This window comes from Mytilus trossulus, chromosome 1, assembly GCF_036588685.1.
Source record: "Mytilus trossulus isolate FHL-02 chromosome 1, PNRI_Mtr1.1.1.hap1, whole genome shotgun sequence".
In the NCBI taxonomy this organism is placed as follows: domain Eukaryota; kingdom Metazoa; phylum Mollusca; class Bivalvia; order Mytilida; family Mytilidae; genus Mytilus; species Mytilus trossulus.
In genome coordinates, this window is record NC_086373.1 from 105,345,325 (window position 1) to 105,366,238 (window position 20,914).

The 20,914-nt window shown below is 30.3% G+C and overlaps 1 protein-coding gene across 5 annotated transcripts in view; it reads left to right on the forward strand.

Annotated features, from left to right (window-relative positions):
* Positions 1-20,464, forward strand: part of LOC134695613 (eyes absent homolog 1-like) — a 100,717-nt gene extending 80,253 nt beyond the window's left edge. For 3 of the 5 annotated variants that reach the window (XM_063556908.1, XM_063556917.1, XM_063556926.1), the window contains 10 exons: positions 963-1,013; positions 4,043-4,108; positions 4,349-4,500; positions 8,947-9,036; positions 10,973-11,031; positions 13,403-13,557; positions 14,486-14,600; positions 15,583-15,704; positions 16,075-16,175; positions 16,976-20,464. In XM_063556908.1, coding sequence (XP_063412978.1) covers positions 963-1,013; positions 4,043-4,108; positions 4,349-4,500; positions 8,947-9,036; positions 10,973-11,031; positions 13,403-13,557; positions 14,486-14,600; positions 15,583-15,704; positions 16,075-16,175; positions 16,976-17,056 — 992 coding nt within the window. In that variant the 3' untranslated portion in view covers positions 17,057-20,464. Of the gene's footprint in view, positions 1-962; positions 1,014-4,042; positions 4,109-4,348; positions 4,501-8,946; positions 9,037-10,972; positions 11,032-13,402; positions 13,558-14,485; positions 14,601-15,168; positions 15,233-15,582; positions 15,705-16,074; positions 16,176-16,975 lie in introns of those variants that run through there. The other 2 variants (XM_063556935.1, XM_063556944.1) reach the window with 2 other exon arrangements.
* The last annotated feature ends 450 nt before the right edge of the window (positions 20,465-20,914 follow it).

Consider the following 20,914-nt stretch of genomic DNA (forward strand, 5'->3'; position numbering starts at 1 on the left):
CAACTCTCCATCCAAGTCACAATTTATAAAAGTAAACCATTATAGGTCAAAGTATACATAGTATAGATTTTCTGCAATAGAAAAGTCGATTGAACTCTTACGTTGATTTTTGGATATGATAATAACAATAATCAGTGAATGATTTGTTTTGACTTGTAATTGTCACTCTTTTGTTCATGTTCATTCAATGAATGGCCTTAAACTTAATAAAAAAAATTCTCCTTCAATTTACTTAACATTAATAGTTGATTTTGCCAGAATTTAAATGAATTATTGTTGACGAGAAACCTTTAATTCTCCTGTATTGTCTAGTTGTATACACCGTTCATTATTTATAGCTGACTGTATAGTTTTCACATGCAAAAATGTAGCCCAATAACAAACTCTGGTTGACTGATTCGACCGTGTTGTTTATGTTTGTGTATCAACCGTAGATGTTCGATTCTTTCACATGATAAATCTTTTTGTCCGCTTTCCAAACATAAATTTCATGCCCAATATTCTGACAATGTCTCTATAGTGAATTAATGGCTTAAAACAGTTTTTATTGAAACTTTTACGGTGACATAAATTTACAGATCCAACACCACTTATGGCTCAGCATTTCCTTGTCTTTAATTAAAAATGGTTGAACGGAGAAATTTTTTAAAGTAATGTTTTTCTTCTTTTAGAAAATTTGTTTGCATCATTAAGTTGATTTTCCATCCTACACCCTCGTAGGTACAAATCTGCAATATAACTATGTGGAATTGTCCTCCAGGTCTCAAATAAAACCACAGTAGAGTAATCAATACTAAGATCTCTTAGATCAAGTGAAGAAATGAAAAAATTGGCTGATTTCAATTGATTTGAACATAGTGGATATCATCTCAAATGTAGATAAAAGCAAGTTTTAAATATTTGTGTATTGAACTGTTTGGATATAATGCATGTGTTTTAATGACATGAAATTTCAATTTTAGTAGTAAGAAATATACCAAATATACCAAATGGTCAAAGACCTGTTGACACAAGTAAGTTATAAACCTGTTTTATCCCCAACCCCTAATAGCTACTATATATAATGTGCTAAGTTACATATCCTACTACTAAAGAGATTGGTTGTTTATTAACATTTCCTCCCTTAGACCCCTCGCGCTGTTATTGCACTCAGTATTGTAACAAACTGAACCTTGCTGTTGAAGTACTGTAATAAATTGATCCTAGCCTAGAAGTACTGTGATAAACTGAACCTTGCCCAAAGAAGTTAAGTAATAAACTGAATCTTGCCCAAGAAGTACTGTAGTAAACTGAACGCTGCCATAGAAGTTCCCTTACAATTGAATCTTGCTGTAGACGTCCTAATTAACTGAACCTTGTAATAATATGTGGACAAGGGTGTATTAGCACATGATTTAAAAAAAAATATCAATGTGAATGATTGGTGAATGTTTAGAGCTAAAAGGTTATTTTTACATATGAAAACCTGGTCATAACAGTGGACTTAGTCAGATATAGCACGAGCAAGAGGAAAATCAAGATGCTTTAATGAATCTTGCACGCAAGTTGCCTGGCTGAAGTTTGTTTTGGATGCTTTATGGAAGTGGCCTTTAAGTATTACCGGTTCACATAGCAGACAAAATGTCAACTGTTAACATGGCTTTTAATTCTTCAATCTCTTTAAGTATTGTGAAATCTGAAATATTCCAATGAAGTAATTAGTTTGGTGTCTTAGTTGCTGTCTTAAGATAAAGAGGAAAATGTACATATATAATTAATCACTAAAATATAGCCGTAGAATTGGCATAGAATTGGCCTGGATGATATCATTTTAAATGATTATAAAATCAATACCAAAAAGGTATGCTTTAAAAAAATGTCACACATTGAATAAAGTATCAGCTTCACGTCATGGTGAACGGATGGAAATTAGTTTTCCTTGTCAGGACTCTGTGAATAATGCAAAATTTGTGTAAATAAATTCTCACATTTTAGTCTCTTAAAAGCTTTTTTGTTCAAAAATGTCTTTCTTGAATAAAATATATTGAAATAAATTCTGAGTACAGACAGCTCATAATGTTTGGGTGTTTTAGCTATTGAAAAAAAAATGGCGATAGTTAGCTCTGTATATAATATGCTAGACATGTTTACTGATGATATGTCTGTTTGTAGATACAATTAGAGTTTAAGTCTCTTGTCTTTATAGAATATTGTTATGTTTTATCAGGCTTAAAACAAAGGTTCATTTTTCATTTTTTAAACTACAGGGCCTCCAAAAAAACTATGTTTGCATGATATGCAATATCATATATGAGATACCATTTTATAATATAGCTTATTATGAAATATCTCAATGCATTCCATTTACTGTATTACAATTTAGAAGATTTCTGCCTTTTTCAATTTTTGACTGCCACATGACTATACACCTAAAGATCTCTATACTTTTATGCCTAATTGTCAGTATATTGCTGTCCCTTTTCTTTAATTTCACCCCTGGTCAGACTTGCATGTATTGTGACTGACTCTGACGGAGACATATGATGTCACAATATATATGTAATACATGAACTTTGTGTAAGGTTTGGAGTTAAATTTGTTTTGAGGTCAGTTTTTGATACTGTAGGATTAGATATCATTGGGCAATATAGGAAAGGTGTACTGACATAAGTGGTCTCTAAACACATTAATTCTGGATGGAGCTTTCGTTAGTAGAAGCCATATTAATTATATGTATCAGCGGGGGAAATGTAAAAGCATAAAAATGCATACATACTTTATTTTTATTCGATTAGATAACATTGTATTTGTGCTTATTTTAGATGTGTTTAATTTTATTCTTTTATGGTTGAAACATGTCTGCATGGAAAAAAAGGTTGTTTTTGTTTTTTATTATCCTTTTATGATGAATAAAAGTGTGTGTGAAATACGGTTGGGTTTTTTTTCTAGAGGCATTATTATGCTTAAATTTCCACAGTACAAATATGTCGAAAAAAAACTTAAATATTTACCGTCCGACTCACTTTTGTTTAAAGAGTAAAAAAAATTTTGTTAAGAAATAAGTACAGCTATTGAATTGATATTGGTGCTAGTTTGTTCTCTATTTAAATAGTTTTGTATTTGTTGTTTGTTTGTCATTAAACTCCCATAACTTTTGAAATGAAATTGATCCTGCACTTTTATAAAAGAAACCTGTAAATTTACTAGAAAACAATTAAGAATACTACATGTTGTGTTATTGATACTGAAGCCTTCAAACTTTAATTTTTAAGGCAATTTTCTCGAAGATGTCAATACAATAAATAGTTCCATTTTAAGATTTCAATAAAATGATCTTTTCAAAAAATACTGAGACTTAACAATTTTTTTCCAAGCCTCTGATGTAAGTTAAACCAAGTTGTTCTATTGCTTAAACTGCAGAAATATAACACTGCTATGTCAGTGGGTCATTGAAACAGACCTAAATACAAGATACAAAATAAACCTTGTATCATTGGCTCACAGATATAAACTTCTATAACACAAAGATATAGCAAACAGTGGACAAATACCATTCTAATAGTATCTCACATTATTTTCTTTAATTTGAAACTGATTGGAGTGTTTTGGGGGTGATTTGTTTACATCAAAACAAAAATTAAACATGTGATGAATAAAGTGTTTGAAATTGCATGTTTTTATTGCATGACTTACCCCCAATTTTGATTATTAAGAGGGTATCATTTTTTTTTTATCTGATCAAAATCATGTCTGTGGAATATTAATTTACAAATTTTATTGGCATGAATAAGTCTCCTTTAAAGTTGGAATGTGCATCAAATTTCTATGGCTTTTTTTTTTGCTTCAAAAAGTTGGGACATGAGTTTTAGTTAATAGTCATTCATGCTCAATTCAGTTTACACATTTTTTGAAGAATTTTTCATTTAATATACCTCATTACATTTATTTACTTTTACCATTTTTCTTTTTACCAGCTGCCGAAAAATTTATAGGTTCTCTTTTATGGTTAACCTCAATATCCATACTTTGTTTCTCTAGTATTAATTTTATGTATCTTTTTCAGCTGAACCTCCGTATTCTTCACAGATCCCAAGTCCCTCACCTCCATTATCATCTACAAATAGCACAAGTAAGTAGACAATAAGAATATCAACAGCCGTAACATAGAAACTTTGTAAATTTTATATTACCTTCAGATTTATTCACATACAATCAAACATCAGAGTATTGTTGAATTAATTTTTTTTTTTTTTTTTTTCGTTTTTACTTGTATGCAAATGTTAACACTTGAAATGAAGATTTCATTGAGATAAATATTTATGTAGAAGTTTTTGAAATGGCATCTTATTTAGAACATCTTGTATTACAGAGAGAAGAAGTGGCAGTCGAGCAGGTAGAAGAACAAACCCCTCACCTGGACCTGAGTCTGATTTAGAACGTGTATTTGTGTGGGATTTAGACGAGACAATTATTATATTTCATTCATTACTCACAGGAGTGTATGCACAACGATATGGAAAGGTGAGTTAATCTTCAATGTTATTGTTCCCGACAAATTTGTCACTACAATCCTGTTCCCTTTTCACAATTATGACCTACGGAATTGGACCATTTACTGGGTTTGTAATAACATGAGCAATTCCATGGGTGCCACATGTGTAGCAGGATCTGCTTATCCTTCCAGAGCACCTGAGAACACCCCCCGTTTTTGATGGGGTTCATGTTGCTAAGACCCCACCCATTCACACTAGAACATTAAGATCCATTTAAGTTAGATCGGTTCTCTTTAGATCAGTTTAAGGGCTAATGTGAATGCTTTGAATTGATCTTCAATGGGTCTAAACTAAGACACCTTATTAATTTTTAAATTGTAAGCATATGATGTGCCTTGCATTGTGAATGTTACTGTTGTAAAAGAGATGTATCTGAAGGTTTTTGTTTATATTATTTAATTGATATACTCACTCGTCCTTCCTTCTCTAAAGTGTTGGCTATAGTTAGAAACATCATAAAACATTCTAATGTTTAAATATGCTTCATTTAGATAGGAGTTCTAGTTTTTGTTCTGCTTAAAAGACCTTGAATTACTATTTTTACAATTATAGATTTTTTTAATCAAATAGGACAATAATTATAGATTTCCAGATCACAATGATCATTCTTTTATTCTAATTCATAAACAAAATAGAGCAAAAAGGTATGACTCAAATATATTAACAAATTATGCTTGATCCTTCGGGCAATAATGGGCAGAGAAAATGTTTGTCAATATTACGATAATCACTTAATGACTTTCAATATTTAAACAAGTGCCGTTTCCTACGATTGTTGAAAATAACACGGTACCCACGAGACTTTTTGTACCTCAATCTCCATAATAATTGTCGATTAGAGGTTGTTACCTTTACTTTTTATTTGCTTTTTTAATCTCTGCTATTGTCTGGCGTTCATGCCTGGAACCTTTGATGTATTTGTCGTTACTATTAATGCTTTCTGTTTTTGATTCCCACAATTCTGTATTGCTTCAAAGTTAATGTATTTGAATAAGGCCATTATCGTAAAGATCTCCTGGAAATTATAATTCATAGATTTGTTATTTATGCATTTTCAAGGGAAGGACAAAATTTTTATGACATTATTTACTTGTCAGTGAGAATGTACCAACTTTGAAAAGTCTGTAATTATTTCCCTCTATTATAAATTTTAATGGACTATGTATTCCATACAGTCATTCATATGTTTTAAAAACAAATGATAATTTTTATTTTAAGTTTAATTTAGAGTCAGTTAAAGTGTAGATATGTGCAGTCTTCATTTTTCATCACATGAGAAAAACTAAAATTCAAAAATCTCTATGTGATCTAAAATTGCTGGTAGTCAGTTCCTTGCAACCTCAATACAATATTTGTGACATACTGAATTTTTAACTTCAGTAGAGGTATTTACTTTTTTCCCCGCCATGTAGCTTTCAGAACGTTGTGCTTAATATGTACACCTTCAGTCCTGATCTTTTTGTCTCATATTATAATTTTGAGTTATTAGTATGGTGGTAGATCACCACATGAGATTTACGTTTTGATGGAAGACAGACACAACTCTTGATTAAAAACAATATTCAGTACAAGATTGTAATATTTTCTTTTCGCCATCTGTCATAATTACAAATTTTGTTCCTCAGGAAAAACAAACAAGGTTTTATCTACAGATTGTTTGTATATTATTTGTGACAACCAGCAGCTGTTCTATGTTCTTATCTCCCTTTGTAGAACTCTTCAGTTAATTTTCACAATTCTCACCTTATCACATGCTAATCTTGATGTGACTATTGATGTTATGATAGATAGTTAAGGAATTATAAATATTATTGGGTGTTGAAAGTTTTCTGAGAGAGGAGGAACAACAATCAAAGAGTATGAATGTGAACAAAGTTAGCATGATCTGATAGATCTGGTCAACTGTTTTGTTGGTTACTTGAATAGTTAGATCAGTTTCAATGGGTACCAGTCTGCCTTCTTTTTACAATATTCTAGATTTGGATTTCAGACCCTACTTGACCCTAATTAGTACCCGTAATTGTAGATGTATGATGAAACTAAGAATCAAAACATTAGCATTGAAATGATGTCCTGAGTTAAAGACCAGTGGTTCTCAAAGTTTTGAAGATTTATAAACTCAGTCCATAATTGCTATAATAATCAATGCCAATATAAAAATATGTTAGAAATCAAATTGATGATAAGTATCATGTAATATCACTAATCATCTTAATTGATCACTGATAGATATAAACATTAAATGAACTAAGGAATGCCATACTACATTTTCATCATTCTAAAGTGTCATGACTTAAATTGAATTAATCCTTATGTGGAAAAGAGAATGTGGTCCAAAATATGAGTTATGTATTTAAATTGAATAAATATTTAATTGTTAGGATTCAGCATGAAACATTTACAACCAATAAATATGTCAAAAACTGGAGTAATGGGTACCATTTTATATATTTTCTAATTTTATTTAACAAGCTATGCCACATTTTTATTAGTCATGATTTTAACAGAAAACGTTTAAATAGTATTTCCCTTTTTGATTAGCTCAATTATGTCAATGTGGTAAAAAAAAAGAATTTTCTAATCAAATATTACAGAATTATTTCTTGTACTAATCGCTTTTATCAAGTTTGTTGTCTGCTTGTTTTAGATAAATAGTGTTGTATCTACGATAGAAAGCTTTCAGAAATTTAGTACAAAATCTAATTATAGCATCTTGTTCACATACAGAAATCTCCTGTAATTTCTGTTTATGGCTCTATAGAAAGACACTTATTTGTTAAATTGACAGAAATTGCAATTCTCTTTAGATTTCGTTAACAACATGTCCACCGATTAGCAACCAGATTGTCAAAACCACAAATGGATTGTATAGTTGGTAAATGGCAGACCGATCCGCCAGAATTATCACCAATAAAAATAATTACCTAGAAAATCTTTTATAGAATAAATGATAAAATTTTATCATAAACTTTCATCAGTTTAAATGATGTTAATTTATTGATAGTCTATCATCAAAGTTTTTGGGAATAAAAGATTTTCATTAATTGGTCTAATTATATTGTGTAAATATAAACTGTTCAAAGTATTTAACCAATTCAGTGCCATTATTATGTTATGTCATTGAACAATATCAAATTACATTTAAAAGCTCCGACTTCATGTAATTAAAGAGTCAGTTTCTATTACATGGCCGTTCTCCGTAAATTATTTAAAATTTAACTTTAAAAATTATTTTTTTGAATTGTATCTTCATTGTTATCAGAACAAAAATTGCACTACAGTTTTCTGAGCCTGGAGATGAGATACTATTTACGGAAAGGATGCAAATGTATTATAAGTCAACAATTTATACCAGAAATCTAAGTGAAATTTAAGTACACTTTTTCATGATAAATAATTGGTGTCTTCGTAAATATATTAACTATAATTTACTTGAAAATGAAATTAAACTTCCAATTAAAGAGGTTTATATACTTGTTAAATTTTTGCTATATATTAAAAAAAAATAATGCAAATTTCTTAATGTCATCTAATTTTATATCAATACATTATTGCAGTTCATCTCACTAAAAAGAACTTAAAAGAACTTATGCTATTAACTAAAAACAACAACAGTCCAAAAATATTTGCCTTCACTAATTAAGTTAGGTTTGGAAATAATTGACAATTGATTAAAATCTGTCAGTTAGTAATTATATTGATAATGTAGCCTCTTAGGACATTGTTAGTGTCATACTCAACGACTGAAGGAGCGCCACACGATGTCTTCTTATCCCCAAGACAAGAGTGTTCTCAGTAAAGAAAAGAGCATTTGAATAGCCCCTTCAAATATAATAGCTAAAGCTGTTATGTTATTGAGTAGAGACATGGTACTATATGAAACATTACAGTGGTGTGGCGCTTACAACTTTATGACACTTGTTTGTTTACAATTAACTCAATTATTACAAATTTGATAAAGCTGAAAAAAGTAGCCAATTCTGAATTAGAGACATATTGGGAAAAATAATGTGAAATAGCTGTCCAAAAAAAAATAAACAAAATATATTTAAAATTCTAAGCGCAGCATTTTATTCAAATTTTCTCCATTGTGTCTTCAATTGTAATATAGTTTGAAATTTTTATCCGCCATTATGTTGATAATTTGCAGGAGACCATGGACTAATGAAGAGATAGAAAAATCCCTTTTATATTTGTACATATTTCTAAGACCCTTTTTATTTAACTATAAGGGGATGTGATATGATTGCCAATGAGACAATTATAAACCAGAGTTCAAATGACCTGAATGGTATGTTTACTAAGTCTATATGAATAATGAGAAGTTCTATATGTGTTTTTTTATATCTTAGAAAATTGGTTTTGGCGGCAATTTGGCCACAAAGTTTTAAGATCTGATTATTTTTTGTTTCAGGATCCCCAACAAACAGTACAGTTAGGATTACGGATGGAGGAAATGATATTTAATTTAGCAGATACACATTTATTTTTTAATGATTTAGAGGTACGTGATCTTATAAACATATTTATAGAGTGCTTAAAAACACTCTGTACACATTTGCTCATTTCTTTTATATGGTCTATAATTTACGGCAAACATTTATGGCTATATATTGGTACGTGGAGTTGTTTTTCATAAACTCATTTATGGCGATTCAACTTGATCCTAATGCACTTCAAACTACTATAAGAAACCCACTTTCTGGTTTAAAAAAAAACACAGGTCCAGGTCAGAAAGTTGTTTACATGCTCAGTATAGGTGCCAATGTAAAGTATTGGAATTAAGTGATTAGTACTGATGGCTGAAATCCCTTCTGATTTTATTTGGTATTTTACAGACTAGCTACTTAACATTTCAAATAAACCTGACCTATTGTTGGACCCCCTGCCTAGGGAATAGTGAACACTTCCAGTGACATATTTGATAAATATCTAGAAATTAATTAATATTTCTGAAATCCCTTTGGGGAACATATGCCCAAGTCCATGTACTATGATTGAATCAGTAGCTTATTTGGAATAAATTTTAGACTTTTACTTCATTTCTATAATGAATATATCTGTAATGTTTAAGATTACTTTGAAACCTGTAGATGTTTAGGCCAAGCTTGATGCTTTTTAAACATCTGGTAGGCCAAGTATATATTTTGAATCTCTTACTTTGTTTCAATAGCTCTTTAAATGGTCAATTTCATTTCTTAAGTGAAAAAAAATCTGTGATTTTGTAAATAAATAAACAGTTCATATATCTAGATTATTTATGATAAACTATAGAATTACATAAAAATATTAGCAATTTTATTAAGTTGTAGGGATATGCCGCCTAATCAATTTTATCAATAAACCCACATTTCTGATAATTGAGTTTACATAAATTGCCTCATTTTTAGGTGAATCTTAAGAGTAGAAACCTTTTTTTATTACACTTTGATAGTTCTCCTTCCAATTTACTCTCCATATGTTTAATAGAAAATACCCCCAAAAAATGAAATTGTAAAAAATAATATTGAAATGTTTTTACTGTCTGCGTTAGTGACACTCCGCACAAAAGGGAGAAGATTTAAATTCACATCAAAGTAATTGATTTAGGCGCTTATCATATTTAGAATGTGTTCCATACTTAAAATGTAAATGAATTCCTCCTTCCATTCTATGGCAAATCTCGCCTTAGGTAATGTCATAATGACAAAGTGTAAACATTAACCAAGATAATTGCTCCATGGAATTCTCCGTCTTTTGTCAGTACAGGAAATATTGTTACAGGTCCAAACGTATGGAGGAAATTAGGATGAGCAGATTCTCCCTTAAAGAGAAAAATATAACATTTACCCCTAAGCTTGTCATATTCGTAGAATTAAATGGAAATTTATTCTGATTTCAAATCTTTAACGACAAAACTGGTTACAAATAAGAAAAGGAAATATTAATTTGTTCTACAAATCATTATTTAAAAAAGATGTTTTTTTTTTTTTTATTAGAACCCTCAAGTTGAAATTGATTTTCCCTTTTGATATCATGAAAGACTATAGTTAAAGATTTTTTTTTTTATATAGTTTACGATATTTTCTTCTTCATTTATTGATGAAATTACAGAGTAACTTTAGAAATACTGTCATTTACTTAAGCAATCAATTTTATATTTGAGAATTTATTTCATTTCCTGCGGAACTGAAACTTTATAGAGTATATTTGTAACATATTTTAAAGAGCAGTTTCAATTAATTCATAGAAAAAACACATTCAGAGAAAGATTGCTATTTGAAAAGATTCTGTCAATGTCATCTCTAAACAATAATGTCAGCGCTATGCCGTCACAAAATATATGGACTTTAAAGCACATAAAATCGTCACTTTAACAAAGAATTTAAGGAGTAAAAATGTTTTACTGTGTCAAATATATAATTATTTGTTGGTTGACTGATTATTTTGTCTATTGACAGGAATGCGACCAAGTCCACATTGACGATGTGTCATCTGATGACAATGGACAAGATTTGAGGTAAATTCAGGTCAACATTATCATTTAGAAGTCAAACTGGGAACATGGATAGAAAGATGGTGGGAATAGTGGGGTCCATAGAAGTAGGGAAAAAGGAGGGCTCCGAGCTTTGAACAAATCAATTTTTTTGTCATCCAATTTTAAAGTTGCTGTTAATTAACTTGTTTTATTGTTGAGTTCCTCCCTGCATAGGTAAAACCAGGGGAACAAAAAATATTTGAACAGTAAGTATGGGATATATGGTAGTTTTCTGAGATAAGTGGGGGCTATAAATAAATTAGAGATAGGTTTCTAAGAAATTAGAATAATTAAGCTCAATATCAAATACATGTACTGTATAATAAGAGAACTTTGTAACATCCAAATATATCCCTAGATATTCTAGATATTGACATTTATAATTCATAGACATGACTTAGATAGACTTGTGTCAAGAAAGAACAAACAAATTTTTCTCAAAATGCGTGGTATTTTGCATGTTGTTAAGACACTGTTGATTTTTGTGGTGGATAATTCTATGCTGGTGACATTAGTTTATCATATACCAATAAATGTCTGTTTGGCTCGATGGGATACGCTACCGTATAAATCATTTTCTATTTGTGGTTATTGGATAGATTAATAGATTACGAAGATGATGAATTTTTTGACATGACAACATGAATTAAATGGGAAATGCCAGAGAGAATCCTATTGTATACATTTGAATAAGTGATAGATTCATATACCCATCAGTTCTACTAAGTCACGGTCAGGTGATCCGCAGAATATTTTTACAATTGTAAAGTTTACTTTTTATTTATGAGTTATCATTTATGGACCAATAAACCATAATTCATTAAATTTTAATACCAATTTAGATCATTAGAAAGCCATAAATTGTTGGGTGATATTTAAAAAAGTGGGTTTTTATTCCATCTATAATTGTCCAAATACTAAAATAAGAGGCGAACTGTCACAATTATTTTCTTCTGAATGGAACTTTATTTGCCCCTTGGGATGTTTTTATCTCCGGTTTTTTTAATCAGTGATGATTTGAATCTATGAATTTTAATATGATAAAGTTTAAGAGATTACAAGGTTAAATCAATGTTTAAAACTGATGGTCACACTTTGTCGACTATTTATTAGTATTTATTCCTTTATGTGAATGGTCGACAGTCAAATTATTATTTTCTAATGATTATCATAACAATTTTTGTATCCTATAAATTGAAGATTTTGTTATGCCTGTTTATTTTGGGTATGCAATTTTTCTCTAACCTAGTACGAACTATTTATTCATGATTTTTTGTAACAAAGGAAGAATTGAAACTGAAAAAGGACTTTAATTTTTTTCTGGAAGACAAAAGAGGAAGAATGTCTTTGATTGTGACTTAGTTTTCTGGAATTCCTTTTGATCACCAGTTTTTAAGGTGCAGATGCAGCTAAAATTATGCATCATGTAAATTTTGATAAGAATAAAGTAATTTCTTGACATGTCAGGTTCCAGTTAAAATTTATTGAGCTATAAATCGTTACAAATCATGATGACCCTCCTTAGCTTGATTAACCAAATCAACATGATTAATTCTTTCACACTTTTTGATAAAAACATTTCAGAAAACATAAAAAGTTTCCTCTTTGAAGTTGATAACACTACTTTGAGAGGTTAAGTTTAGAGAGATAAGGATCTTTCATTCCAATATATCTTGTTTTATAAGTTGGTTTTGAGATGGATTATATCATCAACATAGGCAGGTGTCCATACTAAACTCATAATAATGCTTAGAAAACTTCAACCTGTTCTTTAATTTTTAAAATTTTATGACATTTCAGGAAAAAAAGAACGATTAAAATAATCTTGAAAACAGATGAAGGTGTAATTTTTTTGCTTTTGATTTGATTGAAGGCTTCATTAATGTAAAACTTTTAAGATGTGAATTCAAACAGGTTTATTATCATTGTTTACAGTAGAATCAGAAATAAACTGGATCAGAAAATGCTTAAGAGTTATTAAGTATCCAAATATTTTATAATTAAAGAAACATTTGATTCTGTATGCATTTCCGTAGTCATAACTGTTTTAAATAGCTTTAGAGCTGGACATGTGCACACTTTTTGCCAATTCATTTCATTATGTAATAGCTCTAAGACTAGTTAATGTTACACAATCCACATTCCACAGTCTTGTGTTTTATGTACCTATAATAACCAGAGGCCCATTATTATCAATACAGTGCTATAGTTCCAGCTAACATGGTTCATACACCTTCACTTATGATTATCATTCTGATTTTTCAGTCATACTAGTGCGGTATTCACAAGCCAAAGAAACATACTTTTTTCATTTCTACAGTTTTGCAATAGAATTTTATTTTCTATTTTTTAGTGGATACAATTTTGCAGTAGATGGTTTCCATGCAGCAGCCACAAACCCCAATGTATTAGCCGGGATGAGGGGAGGTGTAGACTGGATGAGGAAATTAGCTTTTAGATATAGAAGGATAAAGGAAATATATAATAGCTACAGAAATAATGTTGGAGGTAAATAATAAGGATACTTGTTAAAATCTTCATCATTCTAATCTAAGAACTGGGATTCTATTAGTTATCTTGGTTTAATCAGGGGTGTACAGAATTTTATTTCTTATGCAGCAATTGTCAAATTTTATATTTTTATTTTTTTTTTGCAAAATTTCATTTTTTTTTTAAATTTGGCAAAATTTTATTTATCCCTTGGTAAACCAGGGTGGGGTGTTATTTACACTGTGGTACTCAACCAATCAGATTGCAGTTTTTTTGCTGCATAAGAAATAATAATTAATACACCTAGCCTGTATTTATTCCAAGTTGCTTCAAACATTAGATGATTCAGTCTTGAAAACTTGCCAAAAATTGAAATTCTGTAAAAGAAGGGCTACAGATACCAGAAGGACATTCAAACACAAAAATCAAAAATAAACTGACAACGCCATGGCTCAAAAAGAAAAAGACCAACTGACAAACAATAGTACAAAAAAATACCAATGTAGAAATAGGAATACTTAACTACAGGAACTTCAAAATAAACTGGGGGTGATCTTAGGGTAAACAGATCCTGCTCCATATGTGGCACTCGTCCTGAAACTTTTACAACAAAAACCAGGGGGTGATCTTATGGTAAACCGATCCTGCTCCATATGTGGCACTCGTCCTGAAACTTTTAAAAAAGGTTAAAAGATCAGTATTATCAACTATCATTTTTGATAGACTTTTTTATAGCTTTTTTTTATTACAATAACCCAAAACTTTTCCCTCTCTTAGATATAGAAAGAATTTAATTTGCTATTGTTTGAAATAAAATCCTTTCCCCAATCTAATAATACTGATAATGAATATAGATATAAGTTAGGCCACACTCATGTTTACAAAACATCCAAATATTTAAGTATAAGCAATCAGAAGATGTAATAATGGATTTTTTGTTTTACAGGTTTAATTGGTCAACAGAAACGAGACAATTGGTTACAAGTACGGCAAGATATTGAAACCTTAACTGACAACTGGCTCACACTAGCATTAAAATGCTTACAGATTATAAATTCAAGGTAGGATCATCACAAATGTCTTCAATTTGTATATTCATGGGGGGGGGGCTCCAGTCATGCTTCAGTGATTCCCTATATAATCAACCAACTTTTTCCCACGAAAGGGGGACCGTCCCCCCAGGGTCCTCCTGGATCCACATATGGCTGTTCAAGGTTTAAAACATGACTGGTTCTAATATGAAAGTGCTGACCTATGATAACTTCAGACTGAACATGCATTCTATGTTTTTTTTGTCATAGCTTAAATTTTTTAATTTAGGAGTAAATGCTTCAAACCCTACACTGACTTATCATGTATGAAATGTCTGATCAATTACATACCCGTTTCTTTTAATGGCTGGAAGGGCTAGTATACTAAGAACATGTCTATTTGACTGATTCACAAACGCTTTGTTTACTGTTTTTACAACATCTGATTTGCTACTTCTTGTTATGAGTCATTGTAATCATCAAGAACAAATACCAGACTGGTTCCCTAACTGATTATTTTCCTTTCCAGGTCAAGCCGTGTTAATGTACTAGTCACTACCACACAACTGGTTCCCTAACTGATTATTTTCCTTTCCAGGTCAAACTGTGTTAATGTACTAGTCACAACCACACAACTGGTTCCCTAACTAATTTCTTTACTTTCCAGGTCAAACTGTGTTAATGTACTAGTCACTACCACACAACTGGTTCCCTAACTGATTTCTTTACTTTCCAGGTCAAACTGTGTTAATGTACTAGTCACAACCACACAACTGGTTCCCTAACTAATTTCTTTACTTTCCAGGTCAAACTGTGTTAATGTACTAGTCACAACCACACAACTGGTTCCCTAACTAATTTCTTTACTTTCCAGGTCAAACTGTGTTAATGTACTAGTCACAACCACACAACTGGTTCCCTAACTGATTTCTTTACTTTCCAGGTCAAACTGTGTTAATGTACTAGTCACAACCACACAACTGGTTCCCTAACTAATTTCTTTACTTTCCAGGTCAAACTGTGTTAATGTACTAGTCACAACCACACAACTGGTTCCAGCTTTAGCTAAAGTTTTATTATATGGTCTTGGAGGTGTGTTCAATATAGAAAATGTTTACAGTGCTACAAAAATAGGTAAGTGACCAGATGAAACTTATTTTTGGAAAGTAATCGTAATTGTTAGTGGAAAATTACCAGTAGATGCAGTTTGTAAGATTTCTAACTTCAGGTATCTAAAATAAAATTGACCACATGATTATCAGAAAGCAAAAACAAATTGGCAAAATTTGGAAAAGTTTAATGTTGATTGTGATACATGTATACATAATATTTTGTATCGTGAGCTATGTAATATTTTGTTTTGTGAAATTATGTAAAATTTAAAAGTGCACATAATTAACTAAGCCTTGATTTTTTTGATTTTTTTCTGAAGAAAAAATGACAATATTTTTTTGGATAAAGTAATCAGTATTTTATGAATAATTTATTTCTTAATATTCTGTAGGAAAAGATAGTTGTTTTGACAGAATAGTTGCAAGATTTGGCAGGAAGTGTACATATGTTGTCGTTGGTGATGGCCGTGATGAAGAACAAGCATCTAAACAAGTAAGTAGTGTGCATGTATATTACCTAAATATTCTTAAAGTATCAAATGTATTCAATAGATTGATAATTTGTTCATCAGATACCTTAAACAAATATTTGTATTAAAAACCATAGTCAACAATTAAACAAAAAAACATAGGCCAGTACCTTAAAAATATTATCGCTTAGGCATGCAGTAGTGAGTAAGAAAGATGTTGCTTAACACTGATCGTATGGCTAGACCAAGATAGATAGATAAAAAATAACAAATACAAATAATACAGAAGTTTTAATGCTGTTCTCATATCGAGGTTAATATTGAACAATGGCTTACATCTCAACCATCACAAGTTCAAGGTTTTCTGCAGTTTAGTAGACTGATTTGCTTCATATGAATAAACCTGTGCAATGAAGAAAACAGGTTAACATCAACAAAGTTTAATAAATGAATAAGAAGTCAATAATTATACAGAAACACAGGAGTTTAAAAAAAGGGGAATAACACACAAGAAACATAGAAAATTCAAAAAAGATTAGAAAAAAAGCATCAAACATTGAAATTTACAAAACAGGAATGTTTCCTACATAATTGTGAAATTAGTTGATTAGAATCATTTACAAAAAAATGTTTGCCCTGGTCATTAGTTACTGGTACTCTACTCACTAATACAAGATACTGTGTCTAGCAACAGTGGGTCAACCTTTGTCAAAGTTGGTAAAAAAGGTTACATAGGCTCAACTATTCCTATTTAACATTATATGTATAGTAATTAAGAAATAGAATCTATACACATTTTGTACATGTTACTTTATATTTGCAGATGAATTTCCCATTCTGGAGGATATCAAACCATTCCGACCTAGCTGCCTTAAATCATGCATTAGAATTAAACTACCTCTGATATGTGATAAGGACAGAAATTTCTGCCATCAAAAAAACTTGCCTCTATTCCAGACCATGTGTGATGTCATTTCCCATCATGCAATAGACTGTTTCCTGTCAGCATTGCATTGTGGGACAGTTGTGCCATGAACTGCCATTGTTGACAATTGGACCATAGGAGGTTAAGATAACCTTGACACTAACCAAAGATTTATGTGCACGGGAAGGAAAGCTTCATGTTGTTGACGTTGTTGATATTTTTTACGTCCGTAAAGAGATTTTATAAAATTATATATTGTAAAATTGGTATTTAATATATCTTTTTTGGAGATTGATGCAGACCACGTGTTAAAGGTCACAGGATTGACCTTAGAATGACATTAAATCCTGATAACTTTTGTATAACAAAGGTTATGTTAACAGTGACCATGATATATGTACTGTTTAAAGTGCTTCATGTTTTTATGTTCTAATGAATGCAATATATTTATCATTACATGTACAACTTAATTGGTCCAAAACTATTATTATTGCTCATATATATATATATACAGAAACAAGACGATAGTACAGCGCTTCATTCAAATCAGTCTTTGAATTCTAAGCAATTTTAATTCATTTTTAAAACCAAAGAATATATCACAGAAAAAGGTGCTCTCAATTAGTTTGTAGATATAGTATTCAGAATACATTGAACTCAAAGTTTCATTTTAGAGCATAGCATTCAGAATACAAGTAGATCACTAATAAGTAAATTGAAGGTACATATTCAAGTATGTTTAGTCAGTAAAGTGTATATCAAAATGAGCTTTAAGAAGCATATTGTCATTTAGGAAATTAGCCCATTATGCAATTTTAAAGCTCCCTAAAATTTAGGGTATTGTGACCCACTTTGTACAGAGTAATAGTATTTATATTCTTTGGTGCTTTAACCATAAATTTTTCAGCATTCAGATCAAACCAAAGTCCCACTGTATTGTACATAAAACCAACACTATATCTTGCTAACAGCATGAACATATCAGTGTATATTATTGTATATTTTACATGTATGCAGATGACAATCAAAATGTTAAGAGAATTGTAAAGATAATCAAAATATTCTGTTATTATAAAGGAATGTGACCTGTTATACTATAAACTGTTGATGTGTTGACCAAATTTCTTGTACTTGTGCTCAATTCCATAAAATTTTACCTTCAGTGCTTAAGAAATATGTATATGTAACAAAATAACACAGTTTGTTCGTGTGACTCAAATATATATTTTCCTGAGTTCCCTGTACAAGTACAGTTTTTGTATCACCAACAACAAATTTTCTAGAAAAACCATATAACAACCTAAGTAGAACTGATTACTTACAAGAAGACAAGGTTACTTCATTCATTGTTTATGTTCTAATAATTTGGAAAAGAAAATTACAATCACAGAGGTGTTCTGTTTTAAGTTCATCTACCGACAATCAATATTTGGCGATTACAATTCCTTTATATAATTGGTTTCTAACACAGCTACATTTGCTTTTATCTTCTGGGACTACAGACATTAGTTGGTAAAAATCTTTTATTGTCCTATGACCAAGCATTGATCCAAAAAGGGTTCTGTCTGGTCTGGAAATGGGAGGGGGCTCTTCCATGTTTTTGTTGATTTTTACATTATTTAAAAAAGAATCACCAAAGGGGTAGGGGAGTGGCTATTCTAGAGATGGAACACCCTTGAATAAGTTTAACTAGACAGAAAATTTACTCTTTGAAGTTTAGCAATATTTTTGGTCACTTTTTTCCAGAAAGAATTACGTTTTTCCCTTATTGTTAAGGTGCATACTGCACAGCCCATTTTTCTGTACTATGGTTTTCAAACTAAATTTCTAATAAAAATTCAGATAAAATAGTTTTAGACTGTCTTGAATAATTTCTCATGCTTTTTACAGGTCACATTCCTTACAATCCAATTATTACTATTATATGATGGCTTTAATTAATCTCAGTATTTATATCTCATGGTTGTGAGAGACTTGTTGCTTTATTCAGTTAATCAAAATATGCTAACTCAGAATGATAAACTGTTCAGATTTTGGCAATTATTTTTAAGTCCAAAGCATTATTATCCATGGATTGCTTATGGTTGTGGGAGTGTCTGTTGTCATCCTCAACCATGTATAGCTAAATTAGTTTGGATGTGATAGGTTTTATTCCAAGTGATGATTGTCTTATATTTAAATTGTGATCTTTTCATTTTTCTGCAATATTTGGCCACCAAGTTTGATGTAAATAATAAACACAATATGTACAAAAAAACATCAAAATTTTTTCAAACATGTAATCAGCTAAGTCCAGAATGGTATTGAGGATGCCATGGAAATATATATGCTGCAGTTAAATCCACTGATTTAGCAATCTCATAACATGCAGGAAATTACCCCCCACACAAATAGTTTGCAGAAAGTTATATTGATGTTGAGTGCAGTGCACATTTACCCATAGCACAAACAAATTATGCATTGAAATCCCACACAAATCAAAATATAATAACAATAAACAATCTTAATAATTATAAAAATTTAAGGAAGATTTTATTGATAAAGTAATAGAAAAAAGTTTATTAATCAAGAATTTTATGTTAACCCTTTATACATTTTGAGAGAGATTTGAATGGAAATGAACATCTACATTTTTATTAATGTTTGATAAAAAAAAAAATAAGCCTTTTAAATGATTATAATATGAAATACATTAAAATCAATTTACCTTTAGTATTTTATGCAACATTTAGGGAACACAGATGGATTTTATATGGTTATTACACAATTTATAATTTATGAATCGATGGGAAAAAAGGTATTTTAAAGAAAAACAAATCAATTTATGTATTAAATTTTAATGTATTTTAAATGTTATATTGTTTTTGATGTGACTGTCAGTTTTATAAATTTTATGCACTGTTACAATTTGAATTCCCTGCATCATATTACTGTTCAGGATACTCTATTATTAATGGAACATTGATCGCTGGAACATTTTGTCTTCATCTCTATATCCATTTCATATTATATTTACAGGAGAAATGAACCAAAGATTTTGTATATACCATTCAACAAGGGACTTGAAATCCTTTTCATTCATTTGTTTTCATTTAATACTCATTGATAAGAAATATTATGATTTATATATTATTTACCTGGGGACAGGCTATTTTCACCTGTACCCGAACCTACCTTCATGGCCATACATCCAGGTTGTAAAATCTACAGTAAATTGTTGATGTTTTGTTATTGTTTATATTGGCGTGTGTCAGTATCACAGTGGATACTGATGTTGTAAAATATCATTGGTCATTGTATCATATTAAAGGGAGAGTACTCTATCATAACAGACAAAATTTGTCAAGCATGAAATGATAATGCAATAAAAAAAGATGTATGACAATATATGGACTTGTTATTGATATAATATCAACACAAACAGCATGAAAAATACAATATACATTCAATTCTTTACAAAACAAAAGGAAAGTTTTACTTAAAAAGTATAATCTCAAAAATACTGAACTCCAAGGAAAATTCAAAAGGGAAAGTCCCTAATCAAATGGCAAAATCAAAAGCTTATACACATCAAACTAATAGATAACAACTGCCATATTCAGTGTACAGCATTTTTCTTATGTAGAAAAATGGTGGCTTAAACCTGGCTAAGGCAACTGTACAAAAGTAGTGTAAACAGCATTAGATATACAAAATATATAAATATTCAATACAGAAAAATTAAACAATGGAAGGTTTTATTTAAAGTAAAGCTATAAAGGCTATTTTACAAGATCAGTATAGATGTACAGCACACAAGAGGTGTCAAAAATCTGAGTGATAACTGTACATCGTAAC